The sequence below is a fragment of the Rattus norvegicus genome, chromosome 9, assembly GCF_021556685.1.
Source record: "Rattus norvegicus strain SHRSP/BbbUtx chromosome 9, alternate assembly SHRSP_T2T, whole genome shotgun sequence".
Lineage (NCBI taxonomy): Eukaryota > Metazoa > Chordata > Mammalia > Rodentia > Muridae > Rattus > Rattus norvegicus.
Genome location: NC_141542.1, coordinates 98,920,994 through 98,945,081, shown reverse-complemented (window position 1 = coordinate 98,945,081; position 24,088 = coordinate 98,920,994). Strand labels below are relative to the sequence as shown.

Here is a 24,088-nt window from a genome sequence, read left to right as displayed (position 1 = left end):
TGTGTGTGCGTGTGCACTCGTGCACATGCATGTGTGTACGCATGAAGCTCAGAGGACAATTTGAGAGAGTCTGTTCTCTTCTCTGTTGCTTGAGTTCTGGAGATAGACCCTCAGGCTTTGTGGCAAGAACATTTACCCATTGAGTCACTTCATCCTGACTTAGTGAGGGTTTTATTGCTGTGAGGAGACACCATAACCATGCAACTCTTAAAAAGGAAAACATTTAATCAGGGCTGGCTTATAGTTAGAGACTTATAGACCATTATCATCATGGCAGGAAGTGTGGCAGCAGGCAGACATGGTTCTGAAGAGGTAGCTGAGAATTCTATATTCAAATCCCCAGCAGAAAGAAAAGAGCCTTGAAATCTCCAAGCCAACCCACAGTGACAAGGCCACACCTACTTCGACAGGGCCATATCTCCAATAATGCCTTCCGTACGAGTCTATGGGGGCCATTTTCATTTAAACCAAGTGTATATTTTTTTTGTTTGTTTTAGTTTTTAGAAAAATATTTATTATATATCTAATTTATAGATAGTTTAATTGTATGTTTATAATACTTTTATAAAATTTATATACTATAGAAAATGTTATATTTTACAATTATATTTATGTAATTTGTCTAAACATGTATTTATAAACTTTAAACGATATCACTTATCTAAACATATATTTATATAATTTAAAAATATATGCATCAGCAGTTGTCTTTTGTGAGCCACCCAACAAGGCTTCTAGGAGTCTGACTCCAGCCCTGTGCGAGAGTCATACATGCTCCACACCACTACACTGTCCCTTCGGGTCCCCTATTGGGTTTTCTGAGATAGGTCTTGAACCCTGAGCCCCTGATATGATCTCCATTCCATCTTAAGTGCTAGGATTACAAGTGTGTGTTACACACCCGGCTCAGATTTCTTTCGTTTGATGAATCACGCAGTGGTTCTCAATCTGTGGGTCATGACCTCTTTGGCAAAACCCTGTCTCCAAAAATATTTATATTATGGTTCATAACAGTAGCAAGATTATAGTTATGAAGTGGCAATGACGATGATTTTTATGGCTGGGGGTGAGGGATCACCACAACATGAGGAACTGTATTAAAGGGTCACAGCATTAGGAAGGTTGAGAACCACTGAGTGTACAGGATTGTGTTGTTGATTTTTGAGACTGAGTTACAGAACTGATACAATCCATGCCCATGCCCAGAGTCTCCGTGAGTGTGTGCTGGTCACATTAGATGGGAGTGAGGGGCTGTCAGCCCGCTACAGTGAGCTGTTTGAAGCCTGTCTGTGGTTGTTTCTAGGGGATACAAGGAGCGGCTGGAGATCCTGGGCTGTTCGGACTTCGTGGTCCAAAGGTAAAAACACGAGCCAATGCCAGAAATTTTTTTTAGATTATTCTGTTATCAAATTAAGGTTTTAGACTATTCCAAATAACCAAACAAAGCAACTCTCAAAGGATGACAGATGTAATACTAGAAATATTATTTTAATGCACACTGTGTATGATGTATGAGTGGTATATTTTCATGCCCTTATTATAAGTAGCACACGAAGCACAGTTATGCTTATATTTGAGAAGCAATTCTTTTGCAAGTTGATAATAATGGGAGTTTCAAAGCACTCACGAGATCATGTGACTTGAGATCATCTGCTTTTGTAGCGTTGTAGCATATTTTCCTTTGTTTTCTAACTTCTGGGACCTGACACTCAGTGTTTGCTCAGGGCAAGCCCAGCTTCTCAGGGGGCATGATTAAAGGAGAGACAGCATTTTGCTGCTATAATGAAATGCAGATTCAGGTCTTACAAGGTGAATAAACGTTTGTTCTGGATTGCCTCGCTAGATCCTATGTCCAAAGTATTGCTAAGAAACCGGGCAACTCACGCGATCCTTCAGCTAGGGTCACGTTGTAATAATTTTGCTGCAGTCAATGGCTTTTCTTTCACTGTAGCTTTGTCCCTCCATTGTTTACTTGTGAGAGGTGAGAGGCCAGGTGCAGTGTGGTTCCTTCTGGAACTCCCTGACCGCCTCACTTCTCTACTCAGCCAGTTGTCTTCACTTCCCCTATGAAAGTGCCCGCAGCATTCCAACCTTAGCTTAATGCCAGGAAGGGTCTTTATTTCCAAGGAAAGTAAATAAATGAATGATTTCAGGGGGATCCTGGAGATCGCGGGAACCCGGGACCACCAGGCATTTTGGTAACTCCAGCTCCACCACTCAAAGGTTTGTGTTCAATCTAGTTCCTCCAGAATTTATACCAAAATGGACTAGACGGGTCCAGAAAAAAATTAGTTTGGTCCAGTATTCCTGTAACTTGCACGCCGGGGAGGATAAAAACATTAATATTGATATTTAGTTACTTTTCTCATCGCTGTGACAAAATCCCTGGCAGGTTTCTTTTGGCTCATGGTTCTGCGATGCTAGGGAAGGCGTGGTCAGGAAACTCTGTGATGGGGCAGGCTTTGGCAGAGCTCTGCATAACACAACCATTCTAGAAAGCTGATAGTAACGTAAACCAGGCATAGGCTGTGTACTTCTTCAAAGTTTCTTCCCTTATGTTTTGCTTCCACCATCTTGGTCCCCTCCCTCTCCCTCTCCCTCTCCCTCCCCCTCCCCCTTTCCCTCCCCCTCCCCCTCTCCCACTCTCTCTCCCTCTCCCTCCCCCGTTTCCCACTCCTTCTCCCTCTCCCTCTCCCTCTCCCTCTCCCTCCCCCGTTTCCCACTCCTTCTCCCTCTCCCTCTCCCTCTCCCTTTCCCTCTCCCTCCCCCTTTCCCTCCCCCTCTCCCTCTCCCTCTCCCTCTCCCACTCCCTCTCCCTCTCCCTCTCCCCCTCCCCCTTTCCTTCTCCCTCTCCCTCTCCCTCTCCCCCTTTCCCTCCCCCTCCTCCTTTTCCCTCTCCCACTCCCTCTCCCTCTCCCTCTTCCTTTTCCCTCTCCCTCCTCCTTTTCCCTCTCCCTCTCCCTCTCCCTCCCCCGTTTCCCACTCCTTCTCCCTCTCCCTCTTGGTGGTGTTTTGAGACAGGGTTTCTTTGTGTAGCCCCTGTTGTTCTGGAACTTGCTCTATATTCCAGACTGGCCTAGAATGCAGAGGTCCACTTGCCTCTGTCTCCTGAGTGCTGGAATTAAAGATGTGCGCCACCTTGCCCCTTAAAGATTCGGCAACCTCCAAAGCCAGTGACCCCAACCAGAGCTGGAGTGTTCACACGCACGAGGGACACTTCAGCTTCAAGCCCTAAGTTACTGTGACGATGTTGCTCAATATCGAGGGAGAACCTTGGGTCCTGGTTTATGTCCCATTGGCACATGACATCAAATTTTATTTTAGAATGTAACTGTGTGGTGGGGTTTTTTATTATTTAAACGTTCAGAAAGTAGAGGTTTTTTTTTTTAAACTGTTAAAGAGGGGCATGTAAGGTCATTTGACTAACGTCTCCCAAGATGCGTGTAAAAGGAGAAGCCTAAATCAATGTCAGAGAACTATGCTCAAGGCTTGTGTGTTTGCAGAGGAGACAAGGGGCCCTAGTCTGACATCTCCCATTTTAAATGTGTCAAGACACTGCTGACCTGTCTCCTACTTGGACTTTACCAAGACTCACAAAGATTCCCGAATTTCAAGATGTGTGCGGGCATTTGTCTAATTACATCTGTTGTTGCCTCTGTCAGGAGTTCCAGGGGACCCAGGGCCCCCTGGCCACTATGGAGAGATTGGAGATGTTGGATTACCGGGTCCTCCAGGGCTCCCAGGCAGACCAGGGGAAACTTGTCCAGGTATGAATGTACCATGTGCTATGGTGGATCTCCTGCATTGTACCTATGCACACCAGCTGCAATGCTCATTTCTAGATGATCAGGAGGTATCCTTAAGAGGGTTTATGAAAGACAGTAACCTATGTCCACACCAGGCCCACAACGATAAGCTCTGCTGTCATAGCAACAGCCCCGGGTTTTTAATGTGTTCAAATTCAAACTAACCAAGGGGAGGAATATACATTCCTTTTTATACGCATATGCACATACACATGCACGAACTCACACTATCTCCATCAATCAGAACTGTCACGAAGCAAGCATTTGTGTGACAGGCCTTCCATCAGAGTTGTACTTGCAGAAAGGATTCAAAACTTTGGCTAGGACTGAAGTATTTACTTAGTAGTACAATTGTTCTGGAAGATTCTCTTAGTTGATATCTACTTACAAAATTTCATCCATCTACCTAGGCCCTAATAGTCTATGTGAGAGGCATAAATAATGATTTTAAAAAACCTTTGATAAAACCTTACTTAAAGTGAAGGCTCTTCCTCCTCCACCCAAAGAAAAAGGCAATCAAGGAAGGCATAGGTCATTTGACAGAAGCCTAGGGAAGCATCTTGATGCCACTAGGACCAAGGACCCCTTTGTGCTGGTCAATATTCCAGTGAGATCAGGAATAGGAGTTTAAAGCCTTTTTCTTTTTTAAAAATTGGATATTTTATTTATTTACATTTCAAATGTTATGCCCTTTCCCAGTTTCCCCTCTGGAAACCCCGTATCCCATTTCCCCTTCCCTTGCTTCTATGAGTGTGTTCCCCACTACCGTTTCTGCCTCCCAACCCTGGCATTCCCCTATACTGCAGCATCAAGCCTTCACAGGTCCAAGGGTCTCTCCTCCCATTGATGTCCAACAAGGCCATCCTCTGCTACATATGCGGCTGGAGCCATGGGTCCTTCCATGTGTACTCTTCAGTTGGTGGTTTAGTCCCTGGGAGCTCTGGGTGGTCTGTTCGGTTGATATTGTTGTTCTTCCTATGGGGTTGCAAACCCCTTCAGCTCCTTGAAGCCTTTTTCTATTCTGTGAACCCAGAAGAATGGACTTGAGTAAATATTTTGCCCAGTCAGTGACTCTCGTATTTACCGGACGTGTAAGAAGTTTGGTAAGCTACTTAACCACTAGCCACCAACTTCTTGTTCACTTCTCCACAAATAAAGCTTCTTCCTTTTTTAGGGTCTGACAACAGCAATGTCAAAAAGCCTTGTATGGATAGTCAGATAGAAGGAAACTGCAGTCAGGGTTTAAAAGACCCAAGGTTATATAAGCCAGGCAAAGTACTCTCTTGGTCAGAAAACATTGAACTCCAGTCTTAGCTTTCTCCTTTGGGGCTTGTTTATAAGAAAATCATATCTCCAGTAGATTGAAATCAAAACCTACTGGGAACAACATATTCAAATATACAGTGATGTCCTTAATTCCTTTGGAAAAATAAATTAATCCTGTGCTGGAAACGTGGCTCAGTCAGGAAACTGTTTCTCATACAAGCAAGAGGGACGGAGTTCATTCAATCCACAGTTCCTGCTCAGGCATGGAGATACACTCTTAGAATTCTAGGGCTGGTGAGGCAGAGACAGGATGATCCCTGGGGCTCACTGGCCAGACAACCTTGCTAAACTGTTGAGTTCCAGGCCAGTAAGGAATCCTGTCTCAAACGAAATGGGCACATCCTCCAGCTGAACTCTGGCCTCCACATGCATACACACATACCTGCATGAGACCCCCCTCGTTTGCACAGAGACACATATTCACAGAAATCTAGTTAACCCAGTGACTTTTGAATCTGAATATGGGCCGTAGCGAGACATACATTTTATTTTGCATTGCATCCATATCCCATTATGCAAGTGTGTACACATATCTACACTTGTTAAAATTCAAACTTCACAGGATAATTTTGGGACATGACATGCTCTATTTTCTATTCCATTCTTTTACTCTTAAAAAAAAAGACCAAGTTATTACTAGCCTACTTAATTGATTCTGTGTGATGCTGTCGGGTGGCCAAGCTAGATGTGTCATATATTCTAGTCCATTGCCTCTGTTGAAGAGGGTTGGGTATTGTTCCTGGTATGGGACAAAGAAACAGGTAATACTTGGGCTATTTAACAACTGTGGAGAGTTCTGGCAGGTCAGGAAGGGTAGGAAGATAGATGACATCCAAGTCACAGAGGCGCTTCCCTTTGCTGTCAGTATACCAGGGTACATAGGACTGTTTTCTTTAACAGCTACCCACTGTATCTAGCATGGACCAAGTGGGTTTCAGATGCAGACACTTGCAGTTGGATCAAGTTACATGGTATAGTGGCCTTGCTACATAGTATAGTGAAAGGCAGTAAACTATTTCCAGTCAATACTCTCTACAAAGTACTGTGTTTTCTTGGACATTTGCTGTGCCTCCCTGTACCTCCGTTTTACCATCTATACCATGGTGGGATCTTGTTAGGATTAGAAGATGTGGTATGTGTACAGGATTTAGGATCCAACCTGATGTGCAGTAAAGAATCAGTGTATGGGCTGCCATTACTGCTACTGATGCTATCTGCATCTGCCCTACCATAGATGGCATAGTGGAGTGATCTCTGCAATCCAGCAAATGAACACATTAGTTACACACACAGTCATTATTTGCGTGTGTGTGTGTGTGTGTGTGTGTGTGTGTGTGTGCCTAGAAGAGCTTTTAAAAAAAGATCTCTCCTACATAGATGATTAAGAGAGCAGATATTTTATCCAATAGATTTGCTAGGATCAATTTTATGAGTTAGTAGGGTGGAATGATTGAAAAACATAGTACTTTCAAATAAGTGAAATATGTTGGTCCCAGTAAACCTAAAGAATGGGAGAAAGGTAAGAAACCATGATCCTCAATTCCTGTGTGTGTTTCCACTTGCAGCTTCTTTCAAAGGCAGAAATGCTTCTTGGTATATGGGATAGTCAAGTTTTAAAAGATTTTTTATCATTTATTTGTGTGTAAGTGTGTGTGCTCTCAGCGGTCAGAAGAGGATGTTTGGTCCCCTGTAGCTGGAGTTATAGGCGTTGGTGAGCCACTTGGTGTGAGTTCTAGAAACTCTGGTCCTTTGAAAAGCATCAAGTGTTCTTTAACACTGAGCCATCTCTCCTGTCTCAACTTTGTTATTGTTATTGTTGTTGTTATTATTATTATTTCCTGTATCCCGCTCTTCTTTTTCTTTAATACAATTTATTCAGATTATTCTGGCATGACTCCTGTTTTTTAGCTAGCATTCAGTCTTGAGAAAAATTAGGGCTTTTGGTCTGATTTTATTTGGATCAAGTTACATAGTATAGTGGCCTTGTTACATAGTATAGTGAAAGGCAGTAAACTATTCCCAGTCAATACTCTTTACAACTCTCTGTAGCCCAGGCTAGCCTCAAACTGTGATTCTTCTGTTTGCATATCCCAAGCCTCACCTCCTCTCTCTCTCCCTCTGAAGCTTAGTTGACTTCCCATGGATCTAAAACTGTGTCTGTGTAAAGTAGACAGCTCAATGTCCTGCACACAGCCAGGTCTAGTGGATTAACACACTGGCCATGCCTGCACTCTCATTATTGCTTCATGTGCATGTGTGTCTACATGTGGATGGAAGGAGGATTTTAATTTAACATCTCTCCTCTTGGAATGGGAGGTGAGGGGGAAGAGCCAGATGTAAATGACTGCAATAAAAATTCAAAAGATTAAAAAAAAGAAATTAAAGAATATAGTATAATGTGAAAAGATACCATGCTCATGAATTGGAAGGATTAATATTGTCAAAATCACCACACTTCACCTAAGAAATCTAAGAACTTAATACGAGTGTCAACAAATTGCCAACGAGATTTTGCTGTTAAGGGATGAACCTGGTAGACATAATGTTGAGTAAAGTAATCCAGACACAGGCAAAAACGTCCTCTTGGTGATTTCCAGTACGCAGTGTGGCTCGTTCACCACCATCTGCATGCTATACAGTGGATCTCCATGATTTAGTCAGCTCACCGGAAACTCTGTCCCCTGGTTCAACACGTCCATACTCCTCACTTCCTTCTTCCCTAACAACGGCCATTTTTCTCTTCCTTCTATGAGTTTAATTATGTTAGAGTCCACATGTAAGTGAGGTCACTGGGTGCTTCTCTCTCTGAGTGTAGCTTGTTTCACTAGGCGTGATGTCCAGTTCCAGCCATTTTCCTCTAAATGTGCTGATTATAACTTCTACCGAAACATATACTCTTGAGAACATGGATAATTTCCACCCTTAATTTTCCTTGTAGGCATAGTGGGACCTCCTGGGCCACCAGGGGTTCCTGGTCCTCCAGGATTTCCAGGGGATGCTGGTATTCCTGGAAGACTTGACTGTGCCCCAGGAAAACCCGGGAAGCCAGGACTACCCGGCCTGCCTGGAGCACCAGGACCAGAGGGCCCCCCTGGATCAAATGGTAAAATGTTCCTCTTTTATCGTTATTAGTTCCTATGCTGCAATTTATTTACAGGTTCATTCAGAAAGTATAGTTTTCTAAATACTTACAAACTTATAAAATATTTCATCAGTCAGGTTAGTCCTATTAAAATATTTTTTGTAATTATGAAAAGTGATATTGAACTATCAATTAAAATATGTGCAATTGATTGTGAGTTTAAGCATGAATAATTGGAGTTCATAAATTGATCGATTTTTATCTTGTCATAGTTTTTATTTTTATTTTTGGACTTATATGTGGACTTGGTTTAAAAGTCAAATTGTGCTTCAAAGCCAGTTCTTCAAAGAAATGCAAGGCTGTATGTCCTGCCCTTCTCAGGGACACCTATCTCCACACACATAGCTGGATCCTTGGAAAGCTCTACATTGTCGTCCAGCACGAGTGTATTTCTGTTGCCAAACTTTTTGCCTTGCTCATTGGCTTTTGACTCCTACAGAGTTTCCATCGCTCACCACACCTTACTCTGTAGGCACACATTTTTCCATTCCCATTGCCTACTGAAGTGATACTCTCATAATTTGGGTTATGGAAATATTCAGTGTTTCCATAGAATGGTTTAAAAGTGCTACCCACGAGTTTGGCCTATAGTGATACATTATTATTACTTTTTTTTATAGCAACATTTAGTAAATTGTCCTTCCTGTGTGTCCTTCTGTGTTTGACTGGCCTTCAATTTAGTTATTAGAAATTAACCTCAAAGCTCCCAGAGTTTTGTATCTGTCACCATTATAGTCTAACTCATTAATAGCTTTACAATGTTACTTGTTTTGTTTTGTTTTCTGAAACCATGTTTCCTTAAGTAGCCCTGGCTATCCTGGAACTAACTCTGTAGACCAGGTTAGCCTCCAACTCAGAGATCTGCCTGCCTCTACCTCCCAAATGCCGGGATTAAAGGTGTGCACCACTACTACCTAGCAACAGTGTTACTTTTAAAACGAATGCTTTCTGGAGCTTTTTGACTTTTCAGATCATTAAGGCTGCACTTTTGGCTCATTGCTGAGATACTTGGAGTTTTTCATTCATTGTTAATTTAAAATTATTTTTATAATATTTAATACCATTTAAATACACTGTTGTAGAAACAATGATAAGAACAATGTACATGTGATTGATGTCCTTGGCCTCCTTTACCACTTCCACTTTCAATGCTCTGCCCCCCCCCCCCACAGTAACTCCCCTTTTCTTTTCACATCTCACACATTCCTTTGTCCATCCTATGTCTTCCTTTTAAGCAGTGGTTCTCAACCTTCCTAATGCTGAGACCCTTTAATACAGTTTCTCATGGGGTGGTGACCCCTAACCATAAAGTTATTTTGTTGTTACCTCATAACTGTAATTTTGATACTTTCATGAACTATAATGCAAATATCTGATATGCAGGATATCTGTTATGTGACTTTGTAAAACTGTCACTGACTTCAAAAGAACTGTTGCCTTTAAGCCTCTTTACCCCTTCTCTCTCTCATTTCTTGGTGCTTGTCTTCACTTGAATACACACGTGTTTAACCTTTAGAAGCTAGAATTCACATATGAGAGAAAACACCACATTTGTCTTTCTGAGCCTACGTTACCTCAGTCTTATATTTTCTAGTTCTATCCATTTGACTGCTTACTTCATAATTTTAATTCATAATTTCATTGGATATATAAACCATATGTTCATTATCCATTTATGTGTTGATAAACACGTAGGTTGAGCCCACATAATTGGTACTGTGAAAAGAGTAGGAATAAACATGAATTTATTGTTATTCCTTCTATATCGCTCTTGTTATTTACTTTCTACTAGTTATATTTCTTTCAATTGTTTACTGCCACACTAGACTTCCCCTCCCCCCCAAAAAATCGATACTAGAGAGAAGCAGGCAATAACATTTATCTGAAAATACTTTTGTTATACTGGATTGTCTGATGGATAGTTTAGCTGAGTATAAAATCCTGGGTTGCATATCTTTCTTCTCAGGATTTCATTTTCTAGCCTCAAGTGAGAGCACTGAAAACTTCTGTATGGTTTCAGTGCCTGGTCATATGTTTGAAATCTATTTCTATTTTGGAAGCTTTTTGCAATTTCCATCAACTCTGTCTTCCAGCAGAATTCATAGATTTCTTCCTGCCTTAATTCCTGTGTGTATTTTTATCTCTGAGAGTTCAGTTGATGCTGTTTTTTTTTTGCAGCCTTTTTATTTATCAGTGTGAAATAGTTTCCCCCTGTACTGTTTTAATTACATCATTTTTTACAGTATTTTTCTTGAAACTCTTTTGTTTTCTCCATGTTTTTGAAGAGCTGTTTTATGTTCTGCTACATTTTTGGGAGGGGTTTTTTTCATCTAAATATTTCATTATCAAATCATTTTTTGAACCTCGCTGCCATTTTTTAATGTAAGTTCCAGGGGAGATTCTGGTGTGAAACGTGGGGATTTTTTTAAATTATTATTTTTCTCTTATTTTCCATTGATGCTTGATCTTTAAGGTCTACTGGAAATTTTTTTTAACTTTCTATTGCTGTTGTTACTTTATAGTCTTTTAATCCACTGAAATTTCAGGAGAATGTAGAGTATATCATTTGAGTTTATCTGTTGTCTTTAATCTGATGTCTCAAAATTTTGCTTTTGTAAGCTATGCTGTGTGTGTGGATTTTTTTTTCCATTATCTGGTAATTGGTAAATGAAGGAGAAGAAAACATTCATCGCCATATACAGACTCTGGCTTTTGTTGTTCGTGATTCATTTTGCTTTGTTATTTGCTGTTGACATCTATTGTGTTATTCTGGGGCCCACTATCTTAGGGCTGGCGTTAAGTACGACTTCATGAGTGGTGGTGGTAGAAGAAACATGTGGTGACAATTGCATTGTCTGTATGTGTACAGAGAAAGGGAGAGGGGGAGGGAAGGAAGGATGGTAAAAGGGAGAGGGAGAGGGAGGGAAGGAGGGACAGATGGATGGATAGATGGAGAGAGAGAGAGAGAGAGAGAGAGAGAGAGAGAGAGAGAGAGAAAGAGAGAGAGAGAGAGCTGGGAAATAGGAAGTCATGAAATAAAACTTAAGGGCAGAGACAGGAAACAGAAGGAAGAATCTCAAGTGTCCCACATTGGTGTCCTTCTGGGAGACTTGAACTAAATCATGTGATTCTGTCTGCCAACTCCTTGCCTCCAAACAGTGATCTATTGTCGTCCTGGGTATCCTGGACCAATGGGAGAAAAGGGAAAAATGGGTCCCCCAGGAAGAAGAGGAGCCAAAGGAGCAAAAGGCAAGTAGGCATGCAGGACAGAAGGTATACATGGCGGCCACATATAGAGGGCCAGGGTGGAGGAAGACAGCCTGCCATGCCATTCAGGCTTGTCATTCACCTCTGTTACCCCCCTGGAAGACTGCATTTCAGTGTGGTTCTAGTATGAATAAGCCCCAAAACTCACATTCTCTGTCGGACTGGAGTTTCCTGCCCTTTGTCACTCATGACCCACTTTTTCTTGAGAACTTTTTATGCAGCTTCAAGTGTATGGTATATAAAATAGGCATATACATCAAACCTCCGCTGATAACAAGCCATTGAGAAATTGGTTTCAAAATAATTCTTTAATACATATAGTATTATTAAATATGAAGGCTAGTTTGCATGGGAATGGGATAGAGATGTTTATTTTTATGTAAAGATTTAAATTTTGGCTGAAAGTTTAACGCTACGAGATGTAGATCATCTTCACTGTTTTTTGAGAGCAGACCGATATTTTGATGTTATGATCAATGCTGAGAACATTGTTTTGCATAAATATGAAACTACAGAAGTATATTTAGGCTGATTTTAGGAAACTTTCCTAATCCCAAGCCAAAATTTATTCGCAACTTTAAAAAAGCCCGTCGGAAACTCTAAAGCAATTTTTAAAATTAAACATTTTAACCTAATCTAATCCAAAGACATATCAATTGAACATTTAGATGCTGAGGCATGATGGTAAGAAGAAAGTAAAAGGTCTTCTCTCCATAACTAAACCACTGTGTTTGTGTAAGAGGAGAACGCTTTGTGAGTACTGTAGCAACACTGTAGTTCCCAGCACAGAACACAGAGGAATCTGAGATGAGGGACTTCAGGCAACATGCATTGGTGTTGTGTCATGGCACGCACAGTGCAAAGTGCACATGTGTGTTCAGAAACAATGCCCTGGTGAAGTCATGAGATTCAGCATGAGTGAGCTCCGGCACAGACACCTTGGACTTATTCATTTTTATCATTGCCTTTCACTGTTGCCATTTTTTTTTGCGACCTCCCATATTTGGTTATACAATCTCCAATCTCATATAGGGTTGATCCCACCAGTTTGTAAAAGCAGGGTTTTAGAGTATAAAGGTCACACAATTTTTCTTCATAGGGCAAATTTGCTCAAAAAGTCATCTTGAGAAGATCAGGCGTTATTGGTGTTTTAATGGAGTCCTTCTCAGTGGATCTCATGTTTTCTGGACTCACTAAATGCCTGTGGCTGTGTCCCTCCTTTCTATCTTACCAAAGCCTTTTTGGACAACTGAGTCAGACAGTATGAGAGCATGGACACAAGCCAATTTGACTTTCCTAAACTTTATTTTTCAGGCTGAAAGTCCTGATATGTAGGGAAGGTTTTTAAGTGAATTAGAATTTGTAATGTGTCATTCAACCAAAACTATCTTCAGGTATTGGGTTTCTTTGATTATTCAGGGTCATGTCATGATTAATTTATCCATACATTTAATGTAATTTATTTACTTTTGTTTCCTCAGTAATAGATAATTTAAAAGGACTTTCAATTATTCACCAGAACTGTATGTTAGCTTCAATAGTTTAAAGCACAATACATGTGATGCTGTTTACTTAGAAAGTGTGTGCCCATCCCACATAGGCCATGTGACAGAGGCATCCGCCCTCTGCCCAATGCTTCATTTCAGCCTTCATGTAACATGTCCTTACCCCACATAGCTATACCATCTAACCGTTGCATGGTACACTCCAGCCTCTTCCCACAAGGTCTCCTCTCTTGTAGACCTTGCCACAGACCCTCTCCTGCCATGTGCCCTACTCTACCCCATTCCACACCACTTCATCTCATACAGACCATGCTTCAGACTCCATTCTGAGGAATAGTGCACTCCAGCCATGCGTCATATGGTCTCTGTTTTCTGTGACAAGAATTGTGCACTGCAGATCTTCTCTGATCATACTATTTTTTTGTAGTCAAGAACTTACCAGGGCCTTTGTCAGGACCTATGTAAAGCTGACTTTCTTTCTGTCTAGGAAATGAGGGGCTCTGTGACTGTCCACCTGGTCCCATGGGACCCCCTGGTCCTCCAGGACCTCCTGGAAGACAAGGAGGTAAAGGAGACCTAGGGCTTCCTGGTTGGCATGGAGAAAAGGGTGATCCAGGCCAGCCTGGTGCTGAAGGACCTCCAGGGCCACCAGTAAGTAACTCCTGCTGATCAGGATCTCTCCAGTTAAACAAGATGGACAGAGAGAGAGAAAACTTAGTGCTCCCCTTTCTAACTTTATGTGTGATATGCATGTTATGTTTTGAACCTATAAACATTTCAATTACCAAATACTTTCTTTTATCCATCTATCCATCCATCCATCCTTTATCCATTCATTTATTTAAACAATTCTTATTTATTAAATGTCTACTGTGTCCCAGGCATGATTCTAAGTCTTTAGGGATACAACAGGGACCAGAATAACATGTGAAGTTCTGGAGCTTTGGAGAAGTGTAGGATGATGTTTTATACAGGTGAAGGCAGGCATGAGATAGAATGAGGCCTGCCATTGGACGAGAAGGAAGGATGGGCGGGAGAAAGGTTTTAGAGAAGGGAGGAGACTAGAACAGGAGAGAAGCAGCAGAGAGAACATGGAGGTGGATGTTAAGACTCCTCTCTGCACATTTACAGGTTGTTCTGAATGTTCTTAAAGGATGGATGTATACAAAGCTTTGTATGTCTAGGTGGGCAATTATATCTTATCAATTGGATCAGAGGTTACTTTGTTGTGTGTTCTTTCATGTGGTGATTTAAGTTCAAGAGAGTATGTGGTGGCTAGACACGCTAGCCTGCCACAAAATTGGGATGTATATATCTGGCATGGTGGCAACCTGCCTTTGGAACTAGACAGGTAGAGAGAGTGTTGCCAGGCTCAGAGGGTAGTCATTAGCAGTGTGATATGGGATGGAGCAAAGCGGGTGAGACGCTTTGCTGACTGAGATGAAGACATGTGACAGATGTCTTGGGGCACCAAGGTGCTGGATCTAGTGTGGGATAAAAGACAACATTTTTTAGAATTTTACAGCAACAGAGAAGCTTTATAGTAAACAAGTTTGTAAATATGCAGTATTGTTGTGCTGTTATGACAAAAGGCCACAGTCATATGGGGAGACCTGAGTGGAGAAAGTAAGTTTCATCCCCAGTGCACATGTACACACACACACACACACACACACACACACACACACACACACACACACTGAGACCAGCAGTTAGGAGAGGGTGCAGAACTTGGGGCTTTGTAGGTGGGTCAGGCTTGAGCCTTTGCCTAAAAGGACATGAAGAGCCTGGGAAGTCTTATAAGGAGAGAGGCTATGCTCTAATATTCACTTTAGATGAGTCATCAGTTACTCTGTAGAGAAGAGACCATAGGCAAGGGGGACACGTGGAGATCAAGTGGAAGGTAGCAGATGGAAGGGGTGGTGTTGTGTGGTAAGAGGAAGTCAGCTCTAGACATAATTTGACAGGAGAGTCCAGGAATTGACTAGTCCGTCAGATACATAATAGAAGGAAAAGTGGAGTAGAGTTGAAGTATCGACTCCTTTGTCTAAGCCACTGGAGGAAGGCAACTGCCTCTGACGGAGATGCAGACTCTGGGAAGATGGGCATTTGATGGGAAACAGCACAGAGCTGTTTGAGGACTTTTAGAGTCGGGTGATAATTAACTACACAAACAAATTAAAATGCCAAGTGTCTGGGGGTGGTGACAGTCAACTCAAGGACTCAGAGGAGAGGACCAGGCTGGGGAGAGTGGCTTTATTGGCGTCCATGTGATGTTTGGTGCTATGGAAGGGATGGGTGTGTAGGGAAGTCATACAGAAGAAAACACAGAATGAAGAAATCAGAATCGCGCTGGTCCAGAAGGCCCTTGAACTGAATGAAAGAATCCCTCGCTGTGGTGGTCTAGATGAATAGTAACCCACGGTCAAAGATCCCTGAGAAGCCTCTCCGCATGAGTCTACCCATCACAGTATGGTGCTCACTTGCAGATGCACAGACTTCTGTCTGTCTGATCCCTGCAGATAACATCACTGCTCCCAGGGAGGAGTCCTCCCCGCCTCTGGAGACACCCCATTGTTCCTCTATGCTAGGGTGACCTGGGACTCAATTCTGAATCCCCCAAATCAGTCCCCATCTCTCCAAAAAGAATCAAATGAACGTGAGATTCTGCTCTTAAGAGAAAGTGATGACTCAGAGCTTTACCCACATGCGCACACCTTAGACGCTGGCCTAGCAGGAAACTTAAGTGATAAAGCTCAGGGTTATCCTAAATGCATGGATCGGGAGCGAGCATGCTCAGATTGTGCTGCATTTTGCATATTATAGTTCACTTTGTAAAATTTAATTTGTATCACCGTCAGGCTTTTTCGTATGTTGCTACTTAATCTTTTTAGTGGCTCTAAAATATGGTTGTGGGTTTGCGTTCAGTTGCTTCCCAGGGCTAATGGTTTTCGCATTGTGGACTACTAGTTTTCTCAGGGCTATTATGGGTAAGGAATTAATTTGGTTGCTCTAGGACTCATGGGGTTGACTGTATTTCTGACATCTTCTCTCTACATTACATTCATCACACTGTACTTAGAGATGGGGACCAGGGTAACACCATAGAGGGAAATTCTTATTTCCCTTTCTCTTTCTTATCCATTTCTGTCAACACCATCATATTCCCTGGCCACGTTGTTCCCCACCTTCAGCAATGTGGACGCTCTTATATTACTCATCCTCTCTTTGCTCTCATTTGCTCTCATTCAAAGGCTAAAATCATTTAAATAGTACTGATGATACATATTTATTTAGGATGATTTTATTTAAGACTCATGGTGAGGCTGCATATCAATACAGAATTCTCATGTATCATTCCCCCAGCTCTTAAAAAATACTTGTTTTTAAAAATTGTATGTGTGCTTATGAGTACCTGAATGTACATATGTATATCACATACATGTATGTGTACGCATCGTGTGCATACCTGGTGCATGTAGAGGTTAGAAGAGGAAGTCGGTCCTCTGGAACTGAAGTTATAAGGCCTTCAGAGTCACCATGTGGGTGCAGCTGACCGATAAGTGTTCTCTGCCAGACGACCAAGTGCTCTAAGCACTGAGCCGTCTCTCCAGCCCCACTCCATGATATCTTAACCATGATGAACTGCCAAGGTAAAAGAGGCATTGATACATTGCTGCCGACCCAGATACAAACTCTGCGTAGATCTTAGCACCAAGAACTTGTGGTTTTTATGCAATAGAACCACAAGAAGGTTCTGGAAGGCAGGGAAGGGTTAAAACAAAGGTTTTCAAACCAGCGTCTTTGAACAGCGATTTAGAGAAGAGGTGTTAAATACACGAGAATATAGATGACTTCCACCCTATCAGAATTAATGTAATACACTTCTCTCATTATTTTTATTTGCCAAGGGAAGACCTGGTGCTGTGGGGCCCCCTGGTCTCAAAGGGGCAAAGGGTGATATGGTCATATCAAGAGCGAAAGGTGAGTGTGGTTGACGCCTTAGCCCTCTGACATTTTATGAATGACCTATGGGCATCCACTTTCATTGAGTTCCCCTGTGACTGCAGACTAATTGTATACAACATAGGATTCTTGAGATCACCTAAAAAGTATTTCCTGCCCTTCATAGAATGGTATGGCTATTAAGCACTAATCTCCCGACTCTAAATTGCAGTCATAAATATTCCTGTAGTGACACATTCAAGTCTTCATTGTGGTGAACTTGAATCTGAAGCAAAATCTCTTTTAACTTGCCTTCTGCCTTGTAATGTTCTCTGTTAATCAGTGGCATTTAAATTACAAGTAACACATGCTTCTCTTGAAGTAGTTTGGGGGAATAATAGAATTTACTGACCTACTAGACAGAACATGACAATCTAGGTGTAGGGTTCACATTGGGACAGACAGGTCTACGGCCTTGCACAGCATCATGGCTCTCTCTTCTTGTCCTCATCTCCATTGGTCTATGTCCGGTTGCTCCCACAAGTTTGTCTGTCTCTGGCTGCATGCTCTAGGCAGCTCTGAGACCTTGAAGTCATCTGTAGCAGAGGAATAACTTTAGAAAGGATTGTGCAGCTTAGGGCAATATTCTAACTGCCAACTCCCCCATTCACTAAGAACAGGGATGGAATGTTCACACCCTGTTTCTGAGGCAGGAAGTGTCCATGACTGATCCCTCCTCAGGTCACCTCTTTGCTAAAATGGAAGGAGGAACATTTTCCAAGTAAAGAGAACCAGTAGTTGCCTTTCTGCCCTTGGTCCTTCCCTCTCTTCTATTTCACTCCCCATGTATGAGAGCTTACAAGTCTTTTGCCTCCTTTTCCCAGGGCAAAAAGGAGAAAGAGGACTGGATGGGCCCCCAGGATTTCCAGGGCCACATGGACAAGATGGTCGGGATGGACGTGCTGGAGAAAGAGGGGATCCCGGGCCTCGAGTATGTAGACTTCTGCTATAGAATTTAATTTTCTGATATGTTCACACAAGCAAGGCAGGCAACTATAGGTCAGACTCGCACACAGTAGGGAATAAAGATTCCTTGTATTTGTATTTTTACCCACTGACATGGAGGGTAATGGGACCTATCTGTCTGGGTACCTTCTCATAAGGATATAAGAAGCTGATTTTATACAAAAAAAAAAAAAAAGACCCTCATTTGAGTTTTTCATTTTGTGTGTGGGACAACCAGTTGAATTACTTATTGTATATGCTATATCTGATGTTAGTGGCTCTATACACAAGTTTCTATTCTGTGCTTAAGGAGTAATACAATTCACTGTGTTTGAGGCATAGCGCAACACATCCATATCCTCTATATGTATGTAAGTATTCACAGTATGTATGTAAATATTAGGGACAATTTAAATGAACTCTTGGAAGTCACACTTGCTTCAGAGTTAATGTCTTTCAAAATTAGGGATTCTAAGCATGTAGACTGCCTTGAATTCATGGGCTTTGAAAGATCAATCACAGCCCTGTGACCTAACATTCCCAGGGGGACCATAAGGATGCAGCCCCTGGTGAGAGAGGGCTTCCCGGACTGCCAGGCCCTCCAGGGAAAGCAGGACCCGAGGGGCCTCCAGGACTGGGATTTCCAGGCCCACCAGGAGAGAGAGGCCTACCAGGAGAGCCCGGGCGCCCAGGCATGAGAGGCTTCGATGGCATGAAGGGGCAAAAAGGTACTTTTGGCTATTTGCCTGGGAGGATGTTAAGTGAACACATGGATCCTGTTGTGCTTTTCTGCCGAGCATAGGTATCACTCTGGCAGGCAGGCTAAATGACTTTTGTCCAGGTGCCATGGCAAGTTTGCAGGTCGGCCATTAAGGGAGAGCATTATAGCAAATCAACACTTAGGACGAGTCCGAAGAATGCTACTCTCTCTGCTGCTTCATTTGTTTGTCAGGCCCAAGCTGCCCATTAGTCATTTCTCACTATCAACCCAAAGTCCGACTGAGCGGAAAGCATTCCTGTGCATTCAAAGCACAATTTTTTTTATAATCTTTTGACACAATATGAACATATTTTAATAAAAGATACACTAGTATTTCATTTAACAAAGTAGCATCCATGAAAACACACTTGTAAGCATTTTAGGGAGAGGAAAAATGATGGCATTTTAAGCACATTTGACAGGTATATGAACTTCAAAAAAAATTGCTTTCAGGATTATGGCTGACAGAACAGGTTTATTTAAGTTCCTTTTTTTTTTCTCGTTTGTAACATGTATTATACCTTGGGCTGCAGCATTAATTTTGAAGTCTGGGGATAAAATGCTGTCTTTGGCTCTTGTTTTGACAACACATAAAGACAAGTACCTTTATATTTCATAAGAAGTAACTTTATAACTCAGAAAAGTGGAATGTCGTTTTTCTTTATCTCTCTCATTCTAGTTTGAAAGCACAGGAAGTAATAACTTTGAGGCGTTGTTCTAAAAGTGGAACTTTTGATTTCGTAGCCCTCAGAGGCATAAGCTTTGAGTTACATTACCAGTGAGACTGGCAGCGACAGAGACTGGAGAGGACCGGGCCTTCATTGCTGAGTCATTGAAACAACAAGAGACAATGTAACCTATGAACTTGCCCCATAGAGATCTCAAAGACGTTGGCTGTTACTGATACCCAACCCAGTCTCTTCCTTTGTGTAGCTTCCTGGTGTCCAAACCAAGAGCAAAACCAGCTGAACCTGAGTCAAGTGGGATGGCTTCCCCATGATCTGTCAACATTTTCTCTTTGTTCCACCATGATCTGTGGGCTGTCATAAACTATCACTTGTATTAATAATTTTCATTTCCCAGGTTATTAGAACTGATACTTTTTAGACTCTATGACTTTTCTTGTAAATGCTTGTAACTGTTCTGACAGCTGAGATTTGGGTTTAAAGACAGATCCAGAAAGTTTGTCTAATGATGCTTGGAGACTTCTCTTCCTCTAACCTCTATGGCACCAGACGGGAGTCGGCACAGAGACTCATATGCATTTGGTGCTCAGTTATCTAAATGTTGTTTTTCTGTTCCTTCCCAGGTGACTCCATTCCATGTAATGTAACCTACCCGGGGAAACCAGGTCCGCCAGGTTTTGATGGACCTCCAGGTATCACCGTGCAAAGTTCTTATACACACTTTCCAGAGTATAAAAATCAAAATCAAAAATAAATAAAAAGAAGGAAGATAAGGGCACAGCAAGTCCTTGAGGGACAGGAGACTGGGGAAAATCTTATAGTCATTGGTTCACAGGCCTTCCCAGCTTGGCTTAAACCCCTCCCATGGACTTTTCCAGACTCTGTGTGCCTCAGTTTGATCATCTATCTGTTCACATATCAGCCCTTCAGAATCCTAAAGCTATGACCTTTATCTCTTCCTGTGTACCAAGAGTGGGAAATGCCACCTGCCTGTGGACTGTCCCTTCCAAGAGGGACACGTTCTCTCTAGACAGAGTCTGAAAAATGCCTCTGTATCAACATCTCTGAATACATGCTTCTATTCCATTTAAGCTAAACCCCAAATCCATGGCAACTTCTTTAAAGTTAATTTAAATTAACTTAGCACTAGCACGGTTAGCAAAACATGGCTTTTCTACTCTAAGGCAAGGATAGAGAAGGGCTGGGGCACATTGCTCAGTTGGTAAAATTCTTGCTGTGCAAGCATGAAGAACCCGAGCTCAGCTCACTGGCTCCCAGGTAAGGAGCTGAGTAGTCCAATGTCTAAGTGTAAGCCCAGGACTGGAGAGATGAACACAAGAGGATCCTGGGAACTGTAGGAAACCCAGTCTAGCTGAATCTGAGAGAAAGAAAGGTAGGGAGTTGGGTGGGCAAGATCTGAGAGGAGCTACAGGAAGAGTAACTGATCAGAATATATTATATGGGAATTTTTTCAATTAAAAAAGGAAAAGATAATAAATAGATAATAAATAAATAAAAGGACTAAGAGGGAGGAAGACACCTGACATTGATCTCTGGCCACTGTACTCGTGCTTGCAGACATAGCACACATAAGACAAACTATGTTCAGGTTGAGTCACACGTGACTGGGCTGCTGCCTTCTGGAACCATTTGTGTCCATCACGGGGGTTCCAAGTAGTTTCAGAATCTCAGTGAGCTGTAGACACTCACTTGTTTCCTCTCTTGTGACCTTGAAGAGCAGTGGGGACCCAGCCGATCCACCGCAGTGTGGGTTGGTGTGACCCTGTTCCTAGGTTAGGTTCAGATCAGCCACACGTGTCCCATTACAGAGCCAGGGCATGCCCTTTCCGTGGGACTGCAGGGATGTAAGAGGGCAGGTCCACTCTCTCAGGATCACCTCGCCCCTCAGATTGCAACGTGCTGCTCATATCTCATTGGCCCAAGCAGTTTCTCTCTTATAACTATATTCATATCTCTATCTCTATCTATAGATCTATAGATCTATAGATATCTATATATAGGGCACCCCTCCATGGCCTCTGCACATATATATATATATATATGCATATATATATGTATCTCTCATTCTATCTATCTATCTATCTATCTATCTATCTATCTATCTATCTATCTATCAAGGGCCAGGTTGGAATATTGTCCTCACCACAATGCAGCTCTGAGAGCATGGAGACATCATTCTACCCCTACAGAGTGATGGGCTACACTGGTTTAGTTCATTGAATATCAATTTCTGCTTTACTGTTACCTTCCTGGGGATGAATGAGAAAGGTTGATTGGTTGCCGGCAGTGTTAGCTCACAGGAAGGAAACTCGCATGTTGTGTAAGTGGTCATACCTCCACCAAACTTCACAAGTCGGAAGTGGTGTGTGAGCTGAGCTAACTTAGGACATCAAAGGTTTAAGATAAAGTCTTGACCCTTTAGTGGGTAGTCTGCCTGTGCTCTGTATGTAAGGCTCCCTTTGTGCTTTCTCAACTCGGTGGCCTCTGCTCACCACCTCAGTCTCCTAAAGAACAGGGCAGGCCTATGGGGTTTTGCTTCAGACGTGGGATAGGAGGCACTAAAATGTAGGTGAATAGCGGTGTATGCAGGAATGTGCCAGAGGAATTCTTCACAGTACAGATTATGAGAAAAATCACCTCACGTTTACCTGGAGCAATGACTAGAGGGTGCTTCTATAAACCACACTGGAAAACTTTTGGGGGCCAGCTCACACTTCCAGATCCCGGAACTCGAGCAGGACAGGAACCTGGAGGCAGAAGCTGATGCAGAGGCCATGGAGGGGTGCTGCTGACCGGCTTGCTTCCCATGGCTTGCTCAGCCTGCTTTCTTATAGAGCCCTGGCTGGTTGTCCTGGAAACATTTTTACTTCCATAAAATTGACGTAGTCCAAAAGACAATTAACACTGACATTTCAAAATCCCCCTTTCTGTTGTTCCTTTTTGGTTTGTTTCTGCCCGATTGAATCTTCAGTTCATTTGTTTTTGCCTAGGTCTGAAGGGGTTTCCAGGACCCCCTGGGGCTCCTGGTATGAGATGTCCAGTTGGACAGAAAGGTCAGCGGGGCAAACCGGGAATGCCTGGAATTCCAGGTCCACCTGGTAAGTAAAGGCTTTCTCTGCCTATCGAGCATCTGCGTCAGGAACATTTGCACATTCTTAAAGACAAACACCCCTAAGAAAACAGCCAGAGGATACAGAGATAATGGAAGACTGGCTCTCTGGGGGGAGGTTGGGGAAAATGGACCCTTGGCTATGCTGTGACAACTTGTAGATGTAGAGAATCGTACGCTGCTTAGGCTCCTTCCTAGGGGAGGTCTTTGCTGTTGGCTGTCACAAGTTCACTGTGTGGTTGAAAGCACTCAGTCCAGGGCAGTGTCTGTCAGATGAAGGAAGTGGTCAGGGGGCTAGTCGTAGCGGGACTCAGCTGTAGTCCCAGATGTGGAGGCAGGAGAATCACCTGGAGTTTTAGGCCATCCTGGGATGTGTACTACAGTCTAAGACAGCTTGCATTACACAGTGAGATGCTGGCTGTCTCAAATAAATAAATGTAAACATAATATTCTTAAGGGAGGATGGCAGCATGGCTCAGTGAGAAAAATCTGCTAGCCACCAAGCCTGATGACCAGAGTTCCATTCCTGAAAAACCCACAGGTTTTCCTCTGACCTCCAGCTGGGCACCTGCCTGCCCCTACAAATAAATACATCTCTACAGATAAAACAGCAACAATAAAAAAAGCAACTGGTGCCACTAATAGAGTGGCAAAGGCATTATTACCTATTGAGCCTCTGAAGTGATTGAAATGTTACTTATTAAGCACCTCTTAAGGGTGCCTATACTTTTCAAAGAATCGCCCTTATATTGTTGGACCTATATTTGCACATATAGCATTTTGTTATTGTTGTCAAATAGGTTTCCGTGGTGTCGTGGGAGATCCAGGCATCAAAGGTGAAAGGGGGACCTCCCCTTTTGGACCCCCAGGTCCACCTGGGCCTCCTGGAATGGATGGCCAGAAAGGAATGCCAGGAGACTCTGCATTTGGTGACCCGGGGCCCCCTGGAGAGAGGGGTCTTCCAGGAGCACCCGGCATGAAAGGACAGAAAGGTTACCCAGGATGCCCCGGGGCTGGAGGTATGAGGTGTTTGCTCTCTCCTTGTTGTAGGATGTCTGCTCAGCTTTGGCCCAGTCCAAAGGGGACACTTTGTGCTTTAGGTTTTGGGTCCTGTACGTTTCATGCTCACACATGTACTGCTGCCTTCGGATAAACCTGCATCTGCTGTGCTGCCCATGCACTTAGTAAAGTTTAGTTACTTTGGTGCACTTTACTGCTTGTTTGCAAAGTAGGGCCACAGTGGCTCAGTCCACTCCGATCTATCCAGGCTATATGTTTGCTCTCAAAGCCCACAACAGCAAGGGCTGGCCAACCTGTCACTGACATTGCCAGGCTGTGTGAGGCCACTCAGGGGCTTAGCACTAAGGCTTGGGTCTTAGCAGGCTCTGTGACCGTCCAATAGAAATGTGGAAGGATAACTGAATGCACGTTCATGCAACACACACTGGGGGCACCTTATATTACTGTGTGCAATTCTGCGGCAGAGGTGGAGGGCGGGAGAATCAGGAAAGCCTGT

The 24,088-nt window shown here is 42.8% G+C and overlaps 1 protein-coding gene across 6 annotated transcripts in view; it reads left to right on the top strand.

Annotated features, from left to right (window-relative positions):
• Col4a4 (collagen type IV alpha 4 chain) overlaps positions 1 to 24,088 on the top strand; it is a 123,831-nt gene that overhangs the window by 53,647 nt on the left and 46,096 nt on the right. For all 6 annotated transcript variants that reach the window (XR_015628581.1, XR_015628582.1, XR_015628583.1 and 3 more), the window contains 12 exons: positions 1,304 to 1,357; positions 2,154 to 2,223; positions 3,663 to 3,767; positions 8,071 to 8,235; positions 11,434 to 11,523; positions 13,534 to 13,697; positions 16,958 to 17,030; positions 17,876 to 17,982; positions 18,541 to 18,724; positions 20,066 to 20,134; positions 22,454 to 22,561; positions 23,373 to 23,591. Coding sequence is in view for 3 of the 6 variants with exons in the window: in XM_087565528.1 (XP_087421654.1) it covers positions 1,304 to 1,357; positions 2,154 to 2,223; positions 3,663 to 3,767; positions 8,071 to 8,235; positions 11,434 to 11,523; positions 13,534 to 13,697; positions 16,958 to 17,030; positions 17,876 to 17,982; positions 18,541 to 18,724; positions 20,066 to 20,134; positions 22,454 to 22,561; positions 23,373 to 23,591 (1,408 nt within the window). In the remaining 3 variants the exon portion in view is untranslated. The remainder of the gene's footprint in view (positions 1 to 1,303; positions 1,358 to 2,153; positions 2,224 to 3,662; positions 3,768 to 8,070; positions 8,236 to 11,433; positions 11,524 to 13,533; positions 13,698 to 16,957; positions 17,031 to 17,875; positions 17,983 to 18,540; positions 18,725 to 20,065; positions 20,135 to 22,453; positions 22,562 to 23,372; positions 23,592 to 24,088) is intronic.